This window comes from Acipenser ruthenus, chromosome 2 (genome assembly GCF_902713425.1).
Source record: "Acipenser ruthenus chromosome 2, fAciRut3.2 maternal haplotype, whole genome shotgun sequence".
NCBI classification, from domain to species: domain Eukaryota; kingdom Metazoa; phylum Chordata; class Actinopteri; order Acipenseriformes; family Acipenseridae; genus Acipenser; species Acipenser ruthenus.
Genome location: NC_081190.1, coordinates 19,669 through 39,049, shown reverse-complemented (window position 1 = coordinate 39,049; position 19,381 = coordinate 19,669). Strand labels below are relative to the sequence as shown.

The 19,381-nt window shown below is 41.8% G+C and overlaps 1 protein-coding gene across 1 annotated transcript; it reads left to right on the top strand.

Moving 5' to 3' along the window:
* Positions 1–10,532: 10,532 nt before the first annotated feature.
* LOC131705047 (progonadoliberin-2-like) lies at positions 10,533–18,641 on the top strand. Its single transcript, XM_059007125.1, has 4 exons — positions 10,533–10,640; positions 14,790–14,945; positions 15,600–15,683; positions 18,380–18,641. Exons 2-4 carry the CDS (start codon positions 14,808–14,810, stop codon positions 18,416–18,418), a joined length of 261 nt encoding a protein of 86 aa, XP_058863108.1. The 5' UTR covers positions 10,533–10,640; positions 14,790–14,807; the 3' UTR covers positions 18,419–18,641.
* Positions 18,642–19,381: the final 740 nt, after the last annotated feature.

The following is a 19,381-nucleotide window of genomic DNA, read 5'->3' as shown; positions in this document are numbered from 1 at the left end:
TTCAGGTGACCTGCACTCTGCGAGGATGCTGATAGAATACGTCCTGGACATTGTAACTGTGCATTGTATTGTATTGCAGAATAACCAAATACAGAAACCTGTTTCTACCACATCTCTTATTGGACTTCGTACTCTAGAACACCCTGTGTCTGGACAAATGCTCTAGAACATGGATATGGGGTGGGTGCTCTAGAACATTTTAAGCACATCGCTGGATCAATTTGCCAAAAAATTGTCCATCGTGTTAATAAAACTGTCAGCCTTGTATACTAAACACCAATTTATAAAAGCTGCAGCGATTTCCCCTCATGGATACCTTGAAGCCAGAACGACACAAATCACACAGTAGGTTCAGAAGGACAGCGAGTGCCCTGGGATGGGCAATAACACAACACCTCCAGGGAGGTGTTTCTGGCTTCGCTTGGTTTCTCTTTTTTTTTTTTTTTTTTTTTGGGAGGGGGGGGTCTAGTTCTAGTTTTGTCACAGCCCTCACTGACATAATTATGAGTTGCAACAGTGTCTCTCCAGCACTTTCCCAGAGTATTTACCGATTCTTAGGCTTTTAAATCTTTTTTGTATAAAGTTTTATTTATATTTTTATTCATAAGTTTGTCTTTTGTTTTTGAAAGAAATATATAATAATCGGCCGGGACCATTTTGATTTTTAGATGTTTTCTTCATGTTTTTTTTATTTAATCATTTTTTGTTTCATGTTTTTGTTAATCAAAAGTTTTTAAAAAGTAAATAAATAAAGTGCCAAACGGCCTTTCTAAGTGAAATACTGTTTCAACCTCTAATAAAAATGCTTGAGATTTTGTCATCTTCCTCGCTGACTCAGTGGTCATTTCTTAGATTCAGCGTAACTTCCTCAAAGTGTACCGTTTCCCAGCTTGTTAGAGCCAACAGTGTGGGCGGCTGGTGCAGGGTAATACTCCCCAGCTTTGATCTTCTGTTGCTCAGTCCTCACAGAAACCACGCATGCACCTCAGCTCTTTATCACTTTCTGTGATTTCTTTGTATTAAAATAAGACAATTTGCCCGCAGCTCATTTTTTGTATGTATTTGTATCTATATATCTACTGTATCTGTCTATCTACAGCTGTGCATCGCCCTATATAATGAAGTAATTTTCCTTCATGAAGTTGCATGAAACCTGTTGAGTAATGTTACATTAACGTATTGAATTACATTCCGCTTTCCATATACTTAATGAAACAATGACATGAAATATTGTACTACTATTATGGCTTCTGGTAGAGTTTTGCAATATTATTTTGTAGTATCTTTGATTACGTGATGTTAAATGAAAGATCTATATATATATAATGTAAAATTCTAGGTGATGCAAAACTTTTGGCCATAGCTGTGTATATCTATCCATCTTCTTGTGAGACTGAGGCAGTTTGAACCTTTGACCTGTTCAGTTTAGTTGTAATCCTGGTTAATCTTGTATAATCAGATTCGATGTTTCACAATTGATTTGGGAATTACTAAAGCATTTGTGTTCTAAACTAAGAAGGGTGTGGGGTGTGAAATAGTCCACCTCAGGCAGATCACTTAGAAATGTTTTTTGTTGAAGTTACAGCATTGAAACTGAGAAAGAAGGAGCACTTTAAGGAACGAGTATCCAGCACAGTGTCCAGTTATGTTATACTAATACTATTATACTGTGCTGTGCTGTGCAGAGCTGTTTCCACTCAAATCGATGCACTTAAAATGGGATTCAGTAGGACAGACTGTTTAAAGACTCACTGAAATGGCAGCACCTCCTACAGCACGTGCCCTCCAGCACCATGCCAGCTGCACTCTCCTCCGAGGAAGTGAGAGCGAGTGCCCCCTTGTGGCTTACATCACTTCCTGCTGCCCTTGATTGTCCAGTCCAAGCACTGACCAGGCCCAGCCTTGCCCACTGAAATATGACTTGGTCAGAATTGTGAGCATAATGATTTGAGGGGAAACCGATTTATCTCGTGCAGATTTCTGAAAAGGAATAGTTTGCACACATCACTCAGACTTTATATAGCTGGAGAAGGACCCTGACTCTCCATGATAGTCCTTAATAATGAAAGAAAGGGTGTGTGTTCCCATTGTTCGAGTGGAAAATTATTAAACCTGCTGAGATAGGAGGTTGCAGTGAAGGACAGCCTGCACCTCTGTATTGCCCCTGAATGCTGATTGAAACCCAGGGACAGCCATCTAGGCTGCGGCTAATTCATTTTTAAATTGAGTGCCAATATTCTTAAAGGGAGCCATGAAGACAGGTCAGTGGACGGTGTGTTTCTAGTGGCGAGGGAGAGTCCAGCTTTTACACGAGAAGGCATTAAGACAATGGGTCTGTTGAATTCTTTATGCACACAATAAATGGACTTGCTTGCACTGTTTCCTCTTGTGCACAATGCTGCAGAGCCTGGTTTAAAAGGGAGTCTTTGGAACAATTGAACAACCTCATCGTTAGGAGTTTGGACCAGTCTGAAAAGGAATGGGGTCTTTTTTTTTTTTTTGAATGGTCATTTAAAGGTGGTCCGGTGTTTTTAAATATAGCTTTTACATGTTGCGATGGTTATGTGTCTGGACACATACAGTTGATTAATTACAATAAGGCTTGGTGCAGAAATCTCAGTAACAAAACAGAACCAGTAAAGCTTTGTTCAGACTCGCTGTTCTTAAACTCCTAACCCGGGACCCGTAGAGAGGAATGGGGTCAGCTGAGCCAATTTTCATTTACTAGCCAGGGCCAGCACAGGTACATCTCAATAGTACAAGCACTGACACAAAGAGAGACCGAAACATTGCATACTCAATAAGATATAATAACAGTACAGTAATACATTTATTCCAAACATTAACGAATCAGCTGCTGTTCATAATGTCTGCGTCGCTCATCTTTATTGTACTCCTGATTCTCATGAGGTAGTGATCAGATATCACAAGCTGAGACAGTGGCACATCTGCCAAAGCTCGGAGTTACCGATAAAGCTTAGGCCATCAATATATATATATATTCAAAAATGTATTACACACATACAGTGCCTTGCGAAAGTATTCGGCCCCCTTGAACTTTGCGACCTTTTGCCACATTTCAGGCTTCAAACATAAAGATATGAAACTGTAATTTTTTGTGAAGAATCAACAAGAAGTGGGACACAATCATGAAGTGGAACGAAATTTATTGGATATTTCAAACTTTTTTAACAAATAAAAAACTGAAAAATTGGGCGTGCAAAATTATTCAGCCCCTTTACTTTCAGTGCAGCAAACTCTCTCCAGAAGTTCAGTGAGGATCTCTGAATGATCCAATGTTGACCTAAATGACTAATGATGATAAATAGAATCCACCTGTGTGTAATCAAGTCTCTGTATAAATGCACCTGCACTGTGATAGTCTCAGAGGCCCGTTTAAAGTGCAGAGAGCATTATGAAGAACAAGGAACACACCAGGCAGGTCCGAGATACTGTTGTGGAGAAGTTTAAAGCCGGATTTGGAAACAAAAAGATTTCCCAAGCTTTAAACATCCCAAGGAGCACTGTGCAAGCGATAATATTGAAATGGAAGGAGTATCAGACCACTGCAAATCTACCAAGACCTGGCCGTCCCTCTAAACTTTCAGCTCATACAAGGAGAAGACTGATCAGAGATGCAGCCAAGAGGCCCATGATCACTCTGGATGAACTGCAGAGATCTACAGCTGAGGTGGGAGACTCTGTCCATAGGACAACAATCAGTCGTATACTGCACAAATCTGGCCTTTATGGAAGAGTGGCAAGAAGAAAGCCATTTCTTAAAGATATCCATAAAAAGTGTTGTTTACAGTTTGCCACAAGCCACCTGGGAGACACACCAAACATGTGGAAGAAGGTGCTCTGGTCAGATGAAACCAAAATCGAACTTTTTGGCAACAATGCAAAACATTATGTTTGGCGTAAAAGCAACACAGCTCATCACCCTGAACACACCATCCCCACTGTCAAACATGGTGGTGGCAGCATCATGGTTTGGGCCTGCTTTTCTTCAGCAGGGACAGGGAAGATGGTTAAAATTGATGGGAAGATGGATGGAGCCAAATACAGGACCATTCTGGAAGAAAACCTGATGGAGTCTGCAAAAGACCTGAGACTGGGACGGAGATTTGTCTTCCAACAAGACAATGATCCAAAACATAAAGCAAAATCTACAATGGAATGGTTCACAAATAAACATATCCAGGTGTTAGAATGGCCAAGTCAAAGTCCAGACCTGAATCCAATCGAGAATCTGTGGAAAGAACTGAAAACTGCTGTTCACAAATGCTCTCCATCCAACCTCACTGAGCTTGAGCTGTTTTGCAAGGAGGAATGGGCAAAAATTTCAGTCTCTCGATGTGCAAAACTGATAGAGACATACCCCAAGCGACTTACAGCTGTAATCGCAGCAAAAGGTGGCGCTACAAAGTATTAACTTAAGGGGGCTGAATAATTTTGCACGCCCAATTTTTCAGTTTTTTATTTGTTAAAAAAGTTTGAAATATCCAATAAATTTCGTTCCACTTCATGATTGTGTCCCACTTGTTGTTGATTCTTCGCAAAAAATTACAGTTTCATATCTTTATGTTTGAAGCCTGAAATGTGGCAAAAGGTCGCAAAGTTCAAGGGGGCCGAATACTTTCGCAAGGCACTGTATATGTGCTATTAAAGCATTTAGACATAAATGCAACGCACTTTACGAAGTGCTTTCAAATTTAAATTCAACACTCAGGCACCCTCTCTATGTGCTGAAATACTGAACCGCTGTTGACCCAATGAACCCTGTATTGATTGGGTCTACTATAGTTAAACTATGGTAAATGCATAGTACATAAAGCATGGGAAAACTGATCAATTACTTTGCGAAATGACTGTGGTAAACTTGAATGAGGTATTGCTGTACAGGTAAAATTGAGAGGTTAAAAAACATTTACCACTCTGGTGCTTTGTATCTAACATTGCAAGAAACAGAAGTTTCCATTGTACACTATGTGCACTTGTGCGCTACATGCTGGTTCCCTGTATAAACACGGCTGTGATCCTGTTCTGCTGCTATTCCGGTACATTGTCAGCTCCAGACAGGAGAGAGCGTGGACCTGCCTGCTAACATGACTCTGAGTGAGCAATCCAATAAAACACACAGAGCGGACTGAGAGAGCGATCCCCGACAATCCGGCACGGTGGACCTCCGCTCTGATCTTTTAATTAACAAACACGGCAAGAGGAAATAAGCTATCGACCCCCCCGGCACTGTTAGCCCATGGCCCCTGGGTCAATGACTGTCAACAACCATGTTTGTTTAAGTTCAGGCTGATTTCCTCTCACGCCAAAACTGCGGAATTAATTGGAGGTCATATTTATTCACAATAACCACTTTCCCACTGCTGTCTGATTGCACTTCAGCACCTGAGCACCTTCATTTCAATTACAGCAGACAAGTATTGATCTGCAGCAAATTATACTCTCCATAAACCTCTATGCTTAGTTCATCTTTGCAATTAACATACTTGCAATTACAGTACCACAGCTAAAAATATACTGTACTGTGCAAAAGTTTTAGGCAGGTGTGAAAAAATACTGTAAAGTAAGAATGCTTTCAAAAATAGACATGTTAATAGTTTATATTTATCAATTAACAAAATGCAAAGTGAGTGAACAGAAGAAAAATCTACATCAAATCAATATTTGGTGTGACCACCCTTTGCCTTCAAAACAGCATCAATTCTTCTAGGTACACTTGCACACAGTTTTTGAAGGAACTCGGCAGGTAGGTTGGCCCAAACATCTTGGAGAACTAACCACAGTTCTTCTGTGGATTTAGGCAGCCCCAGTTGCTTCTCTCTCTTCATGTAATCCCAGACAGACTCGATGATGTTGAGATCAGGGCTCTGTGGGGGCCATACCATCACTTCCAGGACTCCTTGTTCTTCTTTACGCTGAAGATAGTTCTTAATGACTTTCGCTGTATGTTTGGGGTCGTTGTCATGGTGCAGAATAAATTTGGGGCCAATCAGATGCCTCCCTGATGGTATTGCATGATGGATAAGTATCTGCCTGTACTTCTCAGCATTGAGGAGACCATTAATTCTGACCAAATCCCCAACTCCATTTGCGGACAGTAGATGGGTGTACCAGGGTCCCACTGTTTTCTGCCAATTCTGAGCTGATGGCACTGCTGGACATCTTCTGATTGCGAAGGGAAGTAAGCATGATGTGTCATTCATCTGCTGCAGTACGTTTCCTTGGCCGACCACTGCGTCTACGGTCCTCAACGTTGCCAGTTTCTTTGTGCTTCTTCAAAAGAGCTTGGACAGCACATCTGGAAACCCCTGTCTGCCTTGAAATTTCTGCCTGGGAGAGACCTTGCTGATGCAGTATAACTACCTTGTGTCTTGTTGCTGTGCTCAGTCTTGCCATGGTGTATGACTTTTGACAGTAAACTGTCTTCAGCAACCTCACCTTGTTAGCTGAGTTTGGCTGTTCCTCACCCAGTTTTATTCCTCCTACACAGCTGTTTCTGTTTCAGTTAATGATTGTGTTTCAACCTACATATTGAATTGATGATCATTAGCACCTGTTTGGTATAATTGTTTAATCATACACCTGACTATATGCCTACAAAATCCCTGACTTTGTGCAAGTGTACCTAGAAGAATTGATGCTGTTTTGAAGACAAAGGGTGGTCACACCAAATATGGATTTGATTTAGATTTTTCTCTGTTCACTCACTTTGCATTTAGTTAATTGATAAATATAATCTATTAACATGTCTATTTTTGAAAGCATTCTTACTTTACAGCATTTTTTCACACCTGCCTAAAACTTTTGCACAGTACTGTATGTTTTTCTATGTTTGTAGTTTTCCCCTGAGGAACTGGGAGGCAGGCAGTGTGGTCTAGTGGTTAGAGCTGGGGAACTGGGAGATAGTGTGGTCTACTGGTTAGAGTTGAGAGAATAGAAGGCATGCAATGTGGTCTAGTGGTTAGAGCTGAGGGACTGGGAGGGAGTGTGGTCTAGTGGTTAGAGCTGAGAGACTGGGAGGCAGTGTGGTCTATTGGTTAGAGCTGAGGAACTGGGAAGCAGTGTGGTCTAGTGGTTAGAGCTGAGGGACTGGGAGGCAGTGTGGTCTAGTGGTTAGAGCTGAGGGACTGAGAGGCAGTGTGGTCTAGTCTAGTGGTTAGAGCTGAGGGACTGGGAGGCAGTGTGGTCTAGTGGTTAGAGCTGAGGGACTGGGAGGCAGTGTGGTCTAGTGGTTAGAGCTGAGAGACTGGGAGGCAGTGTGGTCTATTGGTTAGAGCTGAGGAACTGGGAGGCAGTGTGGTCTAGTGGTTAGAGCTGAGGGACTGGGAGGCAGTGTGGTCTAGTGGTTAGAGCTGAGAGAATGGAAGGGAGGCAGTGTGGTCTAGTCTAGTGGTTAGAGCTGAGGGGCTGGGAGGCAGTGTGGTCTAGTGGTTAGAGCTGAGGGACTGGGGGGCAGTGTGGTCTAGTGGTTAGAGCTGAGGGACTGGGAGGCAGTGTGGTCTAGTGGTTAGAGCTGAGGGGCTGGGAGGCAGTGTGGTCTAGTGGTTAGAGCTGAGGTGCTGGGAAGCAGTGTGGTCTAACGGTTAGAGCTGAGGGACTGGGAGGCAGTGTGCTGTAGTTGTTACAGAATTCTGTTTTTTTACATTGTCACATTGCGTGATGTGCACTGATTTCCAATGACATAACCACTGTAATATATCTGATCACTGGCCCACGATAACCCACTCAGACACCCATCACTCACCCTTCTTTATTCACCTTTATCTTTGGCAAGTCACTGACATGCTGTACATTTCCACCCTTTCTGAATACCCAGCTGTGTGGACTCCATCAGGAACGGGCTCACACAACTGCACCCATGAGATCCTCATCCAATCTACTGCAGAGCACATTTGTGTACGAAGAGGTTACCACGGTCAGAGTGGATACAGTCTGTTTAACGCACTAGTCAATGCGTCCTCTTGTTATTATTATTATTATTATTTGTTTATTTAGCAGACGCCTTTATCCAAGGTGACTTACACAGACTAGGGTGTGTGAACTATGCATCAGCTGCAGAGTCACTTACAATTTCGTCTCACCCGAAAGACGGAGCAAGTTAAGTGACTTGCTCAGGGTCACACAATGAGTCAGTGGCTGAGGTGGGATTTGAACCGGGGACCTCCTGGTTACAAGCCCTTTTTTTAACCACTGGACTACACAGCCTCCTTGAGATGTAATTGCTATTAGTGCTGGGAACCAGTGGGTTGATAATCAGGCCTTCCTCAGTGACGTGTGCTTGATTAATCAGTCAGATATTCCTATGCATAACTTTGCAGTCATTTTGTCTTGTTTAGACACTTCCAGTAATACGCATGCATGTTAAAACCATTTTAAGTTCAACTCTGTTTTATATCAGTTATGCTGCCACATAATAACCCTTCTCTGTCGATCGTTTTGTAACCACTTGGAGGTGGTTTGCTTCCTGTGAAATAATCAATGTCCAGTTTATTGTATTGTTTGTTACAAAATAACAAATAATACAACTTCAATTGAAAATGACATCATGGTTTGCGGTTTCCACAGCCCTGCATTTATTCTCCCTTTCTCTCATCAGAAGCCAGGATATACACTGAACGAATGAATGACCAAAGTGAAGCTCTACTGCACTAAAACAAAGTTTAGTAACTTAGTCTGGTAAAACCCTAGTGATGGGATAGCTAAGCACAGGCAAGCATGACCATTTACTGATCAGGAAGGTGAAAGTTCTGTCCAGGCTAATTGGTTCATCTCTCTGGATTGCTCAGAGTGAGAAACACAGTTTACACAGTGCAGGCTTCATCACCACCTTCAAGGAAATTCAAGCCCTGTTTAAACACAGGAGTTACCCTTTTGCTCGCTGGATACATTTTGAGAATGTTCCTGTCCAGTTTGCTCTCAGCACTGTGCAATCATTACTCACCACCGCTGACTTTATCCTTCATATTTCAACTTTGGCAGGCTCTGCAGTGTAAAGTATTGTCTAAGGGTGGGACGGAGCCATTACACAAAAAGAAAGCAGCTTGAGGACCCGCATTGTTTCCTGGCTCTACATTCAATCCCATCTACCCACATCAAGATGTATCTAAATTCAGTGATCAGCCTGGCAAATATTAAAACCCTGTGTGGAAGTCAGAATCGCACAGCAACTTCTTTTATTGACTTTCTGCTTGAATTAAAATACTTTTACAAATAAAATGCATTGTATGTGTTTTAGTAAGACTTTACCCAATTAGACCCCCCTGTGCAATCCCAGCAGTGACACACTTACAGTACTGCAGGTGTAGCATGTCTGGAGCAGGTCCAGGGTGAGAGAGCTTTGTTCAGAGATACAGGGCTCCCTCTTTATAACGCTGTGCTGGGGAGTCATACTGTAGTTAAGAGACCACGTCAATTATAACAGGAATTCAAGTACAGTACAATGTCATTATGGGACAAATAGGAGCCATGCCATACTGTCTTATAGCCTGCTCTATGCTATGAAGAGCTGCATTATAACGATGGAGTGCTGTATTAACCTCTATGGGTTTTCACTTGAAATAAAATATTTAACAACACTGGCCTTAGACTTGCAATTAACCTGCATTGACCATCACTGTGTTTGTGTACAACTGCTGACACCCAACACAGCACTGCTCCATAGCAAACCTGACAGCGGGACAAAAACAGAAATAAGAATTCCTTAATATATAGTATAGCAATGAAAATAATAAGAACCATTTCTTATCAGAAATACTGTAAAACAGTGTTGCCTGAACTACCTACAAGGTGGAACGGTGAAAGATAATACACTTAAAAAGAGGTTTCTGATATATAAAAAAAATCCTGAAACAGCATGTACGTCTCAGCTGTATGCACAGAAATATGTACCTGTGCTCAGCTATATATGCCAGTGCTGAATATCAACACCCCTGTTGGGAGCACTGGGATTTGAACCCAGGGGCGCCTGGCTCCTCAGCTCTAACACCTCGGCTACACCACCAGATGAGAGAGTGGCTGAGCACTGGGATTTGAACCCGGGGGCGCCTGGCTCCTCAGCTCTAACACCTCAGCTACACCACCAGATGAGAGAGTGCTGAGCACTGGGATTTGAATCAGGGACTGCACTGCACTCCAATGGTACCATATCTGCACTCAACTACAGTTACATTACAATAGGTCACTATACTGCTACACAGGAGTTAACATCACACTGTGTGTGTGGGGGTGTGTGTGAGGGGGTGTGTGTGTGTGAGGGTGTGTGTGTGTGTGTTTGTGTGTGTGTGTGTGTGTGTGTGAGGGGGTGTGTGAGGGGGTGTGTGAGGGGGTGTCAGGGGGTGTCAGGGGGTGTCAGGGGGTCTCTGGAGGGAGAGTCTTAGACCGTATTTGGATACGGAAATCAGAATCGACTGGCTCACAGCCCTCAATTCCCAGCAGAGGGATGACAAGCATCGCTGGAGATTGGCAGGGGATAAATAGGGAGGGAGGAGAGGGAGGGAGCAGAGACACACAGCCCTGGACAAAGACTCAGCGACACAGAGACACAGAGACACTGGAGGCTGCCTACTCACTCACTCACTCACTCACTCGCTCGCTCGATCGCTCAGCACAATCCTCTCCAGGTAAGAACAAGACTCTTCTCTCTGCATTCCTCCGCAGCTCTGCCTCCTGCACTGAACTGCTGTTAGATATTCTCCTGCCCTGGACTTGTTTGAATACAACTTAGGTCTGATTGTAAAAGTTAGAATTGCATTCTTGCCTGGCAGCCATTACAGTATATTATGGTATTGTATTGTGAGTGTTGTGCATTGTATTTGTGAGCTGCACTGAACACTTTGGTTTTGGGATGGATACCAAAACCTGTGAAACCTGTGACTGCTGCTGCCTTACCCAGACCTCTTACAGATCAGATCGAGCATAGCAAAGGATCTTACTCTGGTAAAACACTTACACTGAACTGAATGGAGGTAGTAGAGCATAGTTATACATACAGCTATATGACAATACAAAGTTATTTCCTGGAATAACCCTGTCTCACATGAGTTTAAACGTATGAAGGATGCTCTAGCTGAGCTGAATGCCTTCTCTCAGGACTGCACTCAGCATCCCTGAGTAGGGTTCTCTCAGGACTGCACTCAGCATCCCTGAGTAGGGTTCTCTCAGGACTGCACTCAGCATCCCTGAGTAGGGTTCTCTCAGGACTGCGCTCAGCATCCCTGAGTAGGGTTCTCTCAGGACTGCGCTCAGCATCCCTGAGTAGGGTAGTTGAGTAGCACTAGCACTGCTAATTCGTTAGTACAAACATCTCAGTGACAGCAGAGCGGGCTTCAAGTCTGCATAGTGCACAGTAAGGGGAATACAAGAGCACAGAGGGACACAATACAAGGAAGCACAGTCACTAAAGCTGGAGATACACAGACTACAATTTAGACACGAGCGATGAGGACGTTGTTTCTCATCATGTAAAAAAGCTAACGGGTGTCTTTTCTAATGGTAGGACAGTTTTCCTACAAAATACACCAAACAGAGATCCTGCTCTGCATTCATAATGCATTAATTTTGTAGGCATTGTGAGGTGCTTTAGAATCATGTTAATCTGACAAGCATCTACATTTGCATCTATTTCAAATCCAGTTTGAATACAATAAAAGAAAGTATTTTTTAATCCAAAGAATTTGTGCTCTACTGAGTAAAGTGAGAGATGTCAATGTCAATGAAACTCTTTCAGTTAGTTGAATGTTGAGCACACAAACAATGAAAAGTGATAACAATAATAATAATACTAATAATACTACTACTACTAATACTACTAATAATAGTTATTACAGTGCATTGTGATGTAATAGTTCCTTTCAGGTATTACAGCCCAGTGCTTTATCTTTTACACTTCAGAGCTTCATAATGTGCCACAGTGTTGTATTACAGCTGCCTTGCTCTGCGGGTTTGTTTCCCCATTACTGTGTGTGTGCGTGTCCTCATGTGTGTGTGTGTCCTTGTGTGTGTCCTTGTGTGTGTGTGTGTGTGTCCTTGTGTGTGTGTGTCCTTGTGTGTGTGTGTGTGTCCTTGTGTGTGTGTGTGTGTCCTTGTGTGTGTGTGTCCTCGTGTGTGTGTGTGTCCTCGTGTGTGTGTGTGTGTGTGTCCTTGTGTGTGTGTGTATGTGTGTGTCCTCATGTGTGTGTGTGTGTGTGTGTCCTTGTGTGTGTGTGTCCTCGTGTGTCCTCGTGTGTGTGTATGTGTCCTCGTGTGTGTGTGTGTTTGTCCTCGTGTGTGTGTGTGTGTCCTCGTGTGTGTGTGTGTGTCCTTGTGTGCATGCGTGTGTGTGTGTCCTCATGTGTGCGTGTGTGTGTGCGTGTGTGTGTCCTCATGTGTGTGCGTGTGCGTGCGTGTGCGTGTGTATGTGTCCTTGTGTGTGTGTCCTTGTGTGTGTGTGTCCTCGTGTGTGTGTGCATGTGTGTGTGTGTGTGTGTGTGTGCGTCTTCATGTGTGTGCGTGTGTGTGTGTCCTCGTGTGTGTGTGTGTCCTCATGTGTGTGTGTGTGTGTCCTCGTGTGTGTGTGTGTGTGTGTGTGTGTGTGTGTGTGTGTGCGTGTGTGCGTGTGTGTGTGTGTGTGTGTGTGTCCTCGTGTGTGTGTTTGTGTGTGTGTGTGTGTGTTTGCAATGCCTTGTTTAGTGCCTTAGTGAACGCCTGCTTCACTGTATCTATTTCCTATTGATTTGGATAAAGGTTATTCTATCTTGTTTAGTAAATTGACAGGAAGCGTGTGCGGTGTTAATATCACAACATTGTCATTGTTCATTGAATATTGAGAAATTACTGTTAGCAGGAATGAGACCTTTTCTATGAGTCAGGTAAGAAGAGCATGCAAGTGAAAAGACAAAGAGCAAGCTGCTGCTGTGTATGACTGACTGAGCGGCTACAGAATAATAAGAAGAAGATGAGCATTCACCCAGCTCTACATACTGAGGATAAGATAAACCCCTAAGAGCAATGCTAGAGCGGTGTATGAATGTGTCACAATAGAGCTTGAATAGCAGCCCTATACTGTATGTGCAGGCTGTATGATACTGTGCAGTCTGTATGATACTGTGCAGTCTGTATGATACTGTGCAGGCTGTATTATATGATTCTGTATGTGCAGTCTGTATGATACTGTGCAGGCTGTATTATATGATTCTGTATGTGCAGTCTGTATGATACTGTGCAGGCTGTATTATATGATTCTGTATGTGCAGTCTGTATGATACTGTGCAGGCTGTATTATATGATTCTGTATGTGCAGTCTGTATGATACTGTGCAGGCTGTATTATATGATTCTGTATGTGCAGTCTGTATGATACTGTGCAGGCTGTATTATATGATTCTGTATGTGCAGTCTGTATGATACTGTGCAGGCTGTATTATATGATTCTGTATGTGCAGTCTGTATGATACTGTGCAGGCTGTATTATATGATTCTGTATGTGCAGTCTGTATGATACTGTGCAGGCTGTATTATATGATTCTGTATGTGCAGTCTGTATGATACTGTGCAGGCTGTATTATATGATTCTGTATGTGCAGTCTGTATGATACTGTGCAGGCTGTATTATATGATTCTGTATGTGCAGTCTGTATGATACGGTGCAGTCTGTGTTATATTATATTATACTATGCAGTTTGTATTGTATTTGCTCTGATACATCTAGCTGGGATTATTTACTGAATTTTAAATAAGGCAATGCTGTCCTTTCAGCGACTTTAAAGAAGTCAAATAACACAAAGTGTGAAATCCCAGGCGGAGTGAAGTTCTTGTTTAAGGGAGAGCTTTATTATTTTCTCTCTCTTCCATATTTAACCTGATAACCATTTGTGATAAGGTATGTTTTAATAGCAGCGTTCATGATCATTGAACAATGCTAAAGCAGGGCTGACACGGTAACAGCCCCTTTTAATACTCCTCAAACTAGTGGGCAATAAAACCAAGCTGTTATTTGTTATAATATTTCTGTTTGGAGCAATGCAGTTTAACGGGTGCATAATGAACTTAAATAGAGACTAAAACTAGACCCTTGGAATGTCTGACATGCCAATCTCTCTATCGCATCCTCACTCTGACGTTCTCTCTCAGTTTTTATTAACAATTTCAGATCAGCTTTGTTCATGTAGGTTTCGCCAAAACAATCAAGTCAACAAGAAAGAGCTTAAAACGTGTTGAGAAACCTGCATGTATTAAATATATATTAGATGTGAAACCTGCGTGTATTAAATATATATTAGATGTGAAACCTGCATGTATTAAATATATATTAGATGTGAAACCTGCGTGTATTAAATATATATTAGATGTGAAACCTGCATGTATTAAATATATATTAGATGTGAAACCTGCGTGTATTAAATATATATTAGATGTGAAACCTGCATGTATTAAATATATATTAGATGTGAAACCTGCGTGTATTAAATATATATTAGATGTGAAACCTGCATGTATTAAATATATATTAGATGTGAAACCTGCATGTATTAAATATATATTAGATGTGAAACCTGCGTGTTATTATACATATTAGATGTATATATCACAGAACAAACAGAACACAATGTCTTTCAGGCTATGGCAGGCTGCTACATATTCAGGAGCAAGTTCTGCTGTTTCCACTCACCTCTCCCAAAAACATTTGCAATGCTTTTTAATCTTTAAACTGACTGCAGAATTTGGGGAAGAATGTGTCCTTCCCTTTAATGTGTGTCTCAGTCTCTCACACTCTCTCCTCTCCCTGTGTTTCAGACCCCCTCTCCTGTTGCAATGGCCTGTCAGGGAAAACTCTTGGTGCTGCTGGCGGTGTTGCTGGCTTTGAGCGCTCAGCTATCCTCCGGGCAGCACTGGTCACACGGCTGGTACCCAGGGGGCAAGAGAGAGCTGGAGGGCTTGCAGTCCCCCGAGGTGATGCCCCTCATACACCTTACCACTCTATACACTGTGCCACCCCATACACTGTGCCACTCTATACACTGTGCCACTCTATACACTGTGCCACCCCATACACTGTGCCACTCTATACACTGTGCCACTCCATACACTGTGCCACTCTATACACTGTGCCACTCCATACACTGTGCCACTCTATACACTGTGCCACCCCATACACTGTGCCACTCTATACACTGTGCCACTCCATACACTGTGCCACTCCATACACTGTGCCACTCCATACACTGTGCCACTCTATACACTGTACCACTCCATACACTGTGCCATACACTGTGCCACCCCATACACTGTGCCACTCCATACACTGTACCACTCTATACACTGTGCCACTCTATACACTGTGCCACTCCATACACTGTACCACTCCACACACTGTACCACTCCATACACTGTGCCATACACTGTGCCACCCCATACACTGTGCCACTCCATACACTGTACCACTCTATACACTGTGCCACTCTATACACTGTGCCACTCTATACACTGTGCCACTCTATACACTGTACCACTCTATACACTGTACCATTCAGCTTTCCATTCATTTATACCCGTCTTTCTTTACTTACGTACAGCTCATTACTTTACGGTTCTCTTGCTTTTCAGGATTCAGATGAAGTAAAGTTGTGTGATGGAGACGAGTGCAGCTATCTGAGGCGTCCTCGAAAAAACATCTTGAGGAGTATTCTGGTGAGCATGGCCACTCAGAGCCAGTTTGATACAGGACTGCTCAGTAATGGCTTCTTAGTCATTAAAAGCTTGCAGTAAAAACATCTGTTTCAAAAATGAATGCTGTCAAAGTTGAGTTTCCCCAGGGAGCGATCTCAACTACTGAAGCATTCTAATATGGAAAGAAACATACAAAAACATATCCTAAAACATAATATATTTTGAAAATGTATTTAGAATATATATATATATATTGAAATGTGTTTAGAAGCATATTTAGAGCCATGCTGAAATGTGTTGCAAGCTGACTCAAATATATGGGAAATGATTATGGAATACATTGTACTATATGACATATATCATGGAAAGGAAATACGATGTATTGCAACATATTACACATATATCTGTGTGCTTGGAAATATACTGCAATATATTCTCTGTGAGCAGTCTGAGCAAATGTGATGGAAAGCAACACTATATACAGTAGATTGAACATGGGGACAGTCAGAGAGTCTCACACATGATCACTCACATGGGAACAAGACTGTATTGTTTATAGAGTTCTCTGTGTTTCTGATGAGTTCTCTGTGCTTCTGATGAGTTCTCTGTGCTTCTGATGAGTTCTTTGTGTTTCTGATGAGTGTGTTTCTGATGAGTTCTCTGTGTTTCTGATGAGTGTGTTTCTGATGAGTGTGTTTCTGATGAGTTCTCTGTGTTTCTGATGAGTTCTCTGTGTTTCTGATGAGTTCTCTGTGTTTCTGATGAGTGTGTTTCTGATGAGTTCTTTGTGTTTCTGATGAGTTCTCTGTGTTTCTGATGAGTGTGTTTCTGATGAGTTCTCTGTGTTTCTGATGAGTGTGTTTCTGATGAGTGTGTTTCTGATGAGTTCTCTGTGTTTCTGATGAGTTCTCTGTGTTTCTGATGAGTTCTCTGTGTTTCTGATGAGTGTGTTTCTGATGAGTGTGTTTCTGATGATTTCTCTGTGTTTCTGATGAGTGTGTTTCTGATGAGTTCTCTGTGTTTCTGATGAGTTCTCTGTGTTTCTAATGAGTGTGTTTCTGATGAGGTCTCTGTGTTTCTGATGAGTGTGTTTCTGATGAGTTCTCTGTGTTTCTGATGAGTGTGTTTCTGATGAGTTCTTTGTGTTTCTGATGAGTGTGTTTCTGATGAGTTCTTTGTGTTTCTGATGAGTGTGTTTCTGATGAGTTCTCTGTGTTTCTGATTAGTGTGTTTCTGATGAGTGTGTTTCTGATGAGTTCTCTGTGTTTCTGATGAGTTCTCTGTGTTTCTGATGAGTGTGTTTCTGATGAGTTCTTTGTGTTTCTGATGAGTTCTCTGTGTTTCTGATGAGTGTGTTTCTGATGAGTTCTCTGTGTTTCTGATGAGTGTGTTTCTGATGAGTGTGTTTCTGATGAGTTCTCTGTGTTTCTGATGAGTTCTCTGTGTTTCTGATGAGTTCTCTGTGTTTCTGATGAGTGTGTTTCTGATGAGTGTGTTCCTGATGATTTCTCTGTGTTTCTGATGAGTGTGTTTCTGATGAGTTTTCTGTGTTTCTGATGAGTTCTCTGTGTTTCTAATGAGTGTGTTTCTGATGAGGTCTCTGTGTTTCTGATGAGTGTGTTTCTGATGAGTTCTCTGTGTTTCTGATGAGTGTGTTTCTGATGAGTTCTCTGTGTTTCTGATGAGTGTGTTTCTGATGAGTGTGTTTCTGATGATTTCTCTGTGTTTCTGATGAGTGTGTTTCTGATGAGTTCTCTGTGTTTCTGATGAGTTCTCTGTGTTTCTAATGAGTGTGTTTCTGATGAGGTCTCTGTGTTTCTGATGAGTGTGTTTCTGATGAGTTCTCTGTGTTTCTGATGAGTGTGTTTCTGATGAGTTCTTTGTGTTTCTGATGAGTGTGTTTCTGATGAGTTCTTTGTGTTTCTGATGAGTGTGTTTCTGATGAGTTCTCTGTGTTTCTGATGAGTTCTCTGTGTTTCTGATGAGTTCTCTGTGTTTCTGATGAGTGTGTTTCTGATGAGTTCTTTGTGTTTCTGATGAGTTCTCTGTGTTTCTGATGAGTGTGTTTCTGATGAGTTCTCTGTGTTTCTGATGAGTGTGTTTCTGATGAGTGTGTTTCTGATGAGTTCTCTGTGTTTCTGATGAGTTCTCTGTGTTTCTGATGAGTTCTCTGTGTTTCTGATGAGTGTGTTTCTGATGAGTGTGTTTCTGATGATTTCTCTGTGTTTCTGATGAGTGTGTTTCTGATGAGTTTTCTGTGTTTCTGATGAGTTCTCTGTGTTTCTAATGAGTGTGTTTCTGATGAGGTCTCTGTGTTTCTGATGAGTGTGTTTCTGATGAGTTCTCTGTGTTTCTGATGAGTGTGTTTCTGATGAGTTCTTTGTGTTTCTGATGAGTGTGTTTCTGATGAGTTCTTTGTGTTTCTGATGAGTGTGTTTCTGATGAGTTCTCTGTGTTTCTGATGAGTGTGTTTCTGATGAGTGTGTTTCTGATGAGTTCTCTGTGTTTCTGATGAGTTCTCTGTGTTTCTGATGAGTGTGTTTCTGATGAGTTCTTTGTGTTTCTGATGAGTTCTCTGTGTTTCTGATGAGTGTGTTTCTGATGAGTTCTCTGTGTTTCTGATGAGTGTGTTTCTGATGAGTGTGTTTCTGATGAGTTCTCTGTGTTTCTGATGAGTGTGTTTCTGATGAGTTCTTTCTGTGTGTTTGTCTAAACAGGCTGACATGCTCACAAGGCAGATGCAGAGGAAGAAGTGACCTCCCCTCCCTCCCCTCCTCACACACTCAGAAGACCCTATGACCCCCTGAAGTCCAGGTCTGCACTGAGCTACAAACCAGGGACATGAAATCAGTTCATCAAAGTACCCCCTCCCCCCCGTCTGAATCCACATTACTGTAAGAGGAATGAAATTGTAATGCATTGTAAATCCAAAAAATAAAAAGATTTATTTTGCTACTTAGACCCAACCTGTCAACCTGACACCAATGTGAATGCATTTATTCCACGCTAATTATTAGTGTGTTTTACAAAGAGTCTGTGTTTATACCTGCTAGTCTGTGTGGAATGACTCTTTGATAATACCCACATAGGTAAACTGAGATCAAAGCTGAAGGGGGCATCTCATAAGACACCTTGTGTTTTACATCTTCACAATTCAGAACACTGTACATTTAAAAAAAAGTTACAATACAATACAGAATTGATCTCTTTCCTGGTGAATTAAGGGTTTTGTTTTTTATGAGGACACCCTTGGTTAACATGGAGCAAGACAAAAGACTGTTTGAGAAGTTACTTCAAATAGGACAAATGGGGTTAGTTGTGTTGTACTGACTTGTTTATAAAATGTATGCCATGACCCATAATTTCATCAGGAAATAAACTCCCACTTACATTCCTAATATATTCATTTCAAGTACAATTTATTTATGTATGTAATCTATGTCCGTTTTCTATGAGTCTTATGACTTAATGAATTATTTTCCCGGTAAAATAAACTACAAACTCAACCCATGTTCTTGCTTGAGTTATATTTTGAAACCACAGATCCCATAAATCATTCTCCATGAAGCCTTGTCAATACATATGAGCTTCTATAAAGTATTAAGGGAGTATTAATACTTGTGTTGGAGGTGGTACATGTGTGAAGTGTTAAGGGAGAGTTATTAATGGTGTTAGAGGTTGCTGTGTACCTCATGCCACTCCATGAAGCTACCGTTTGC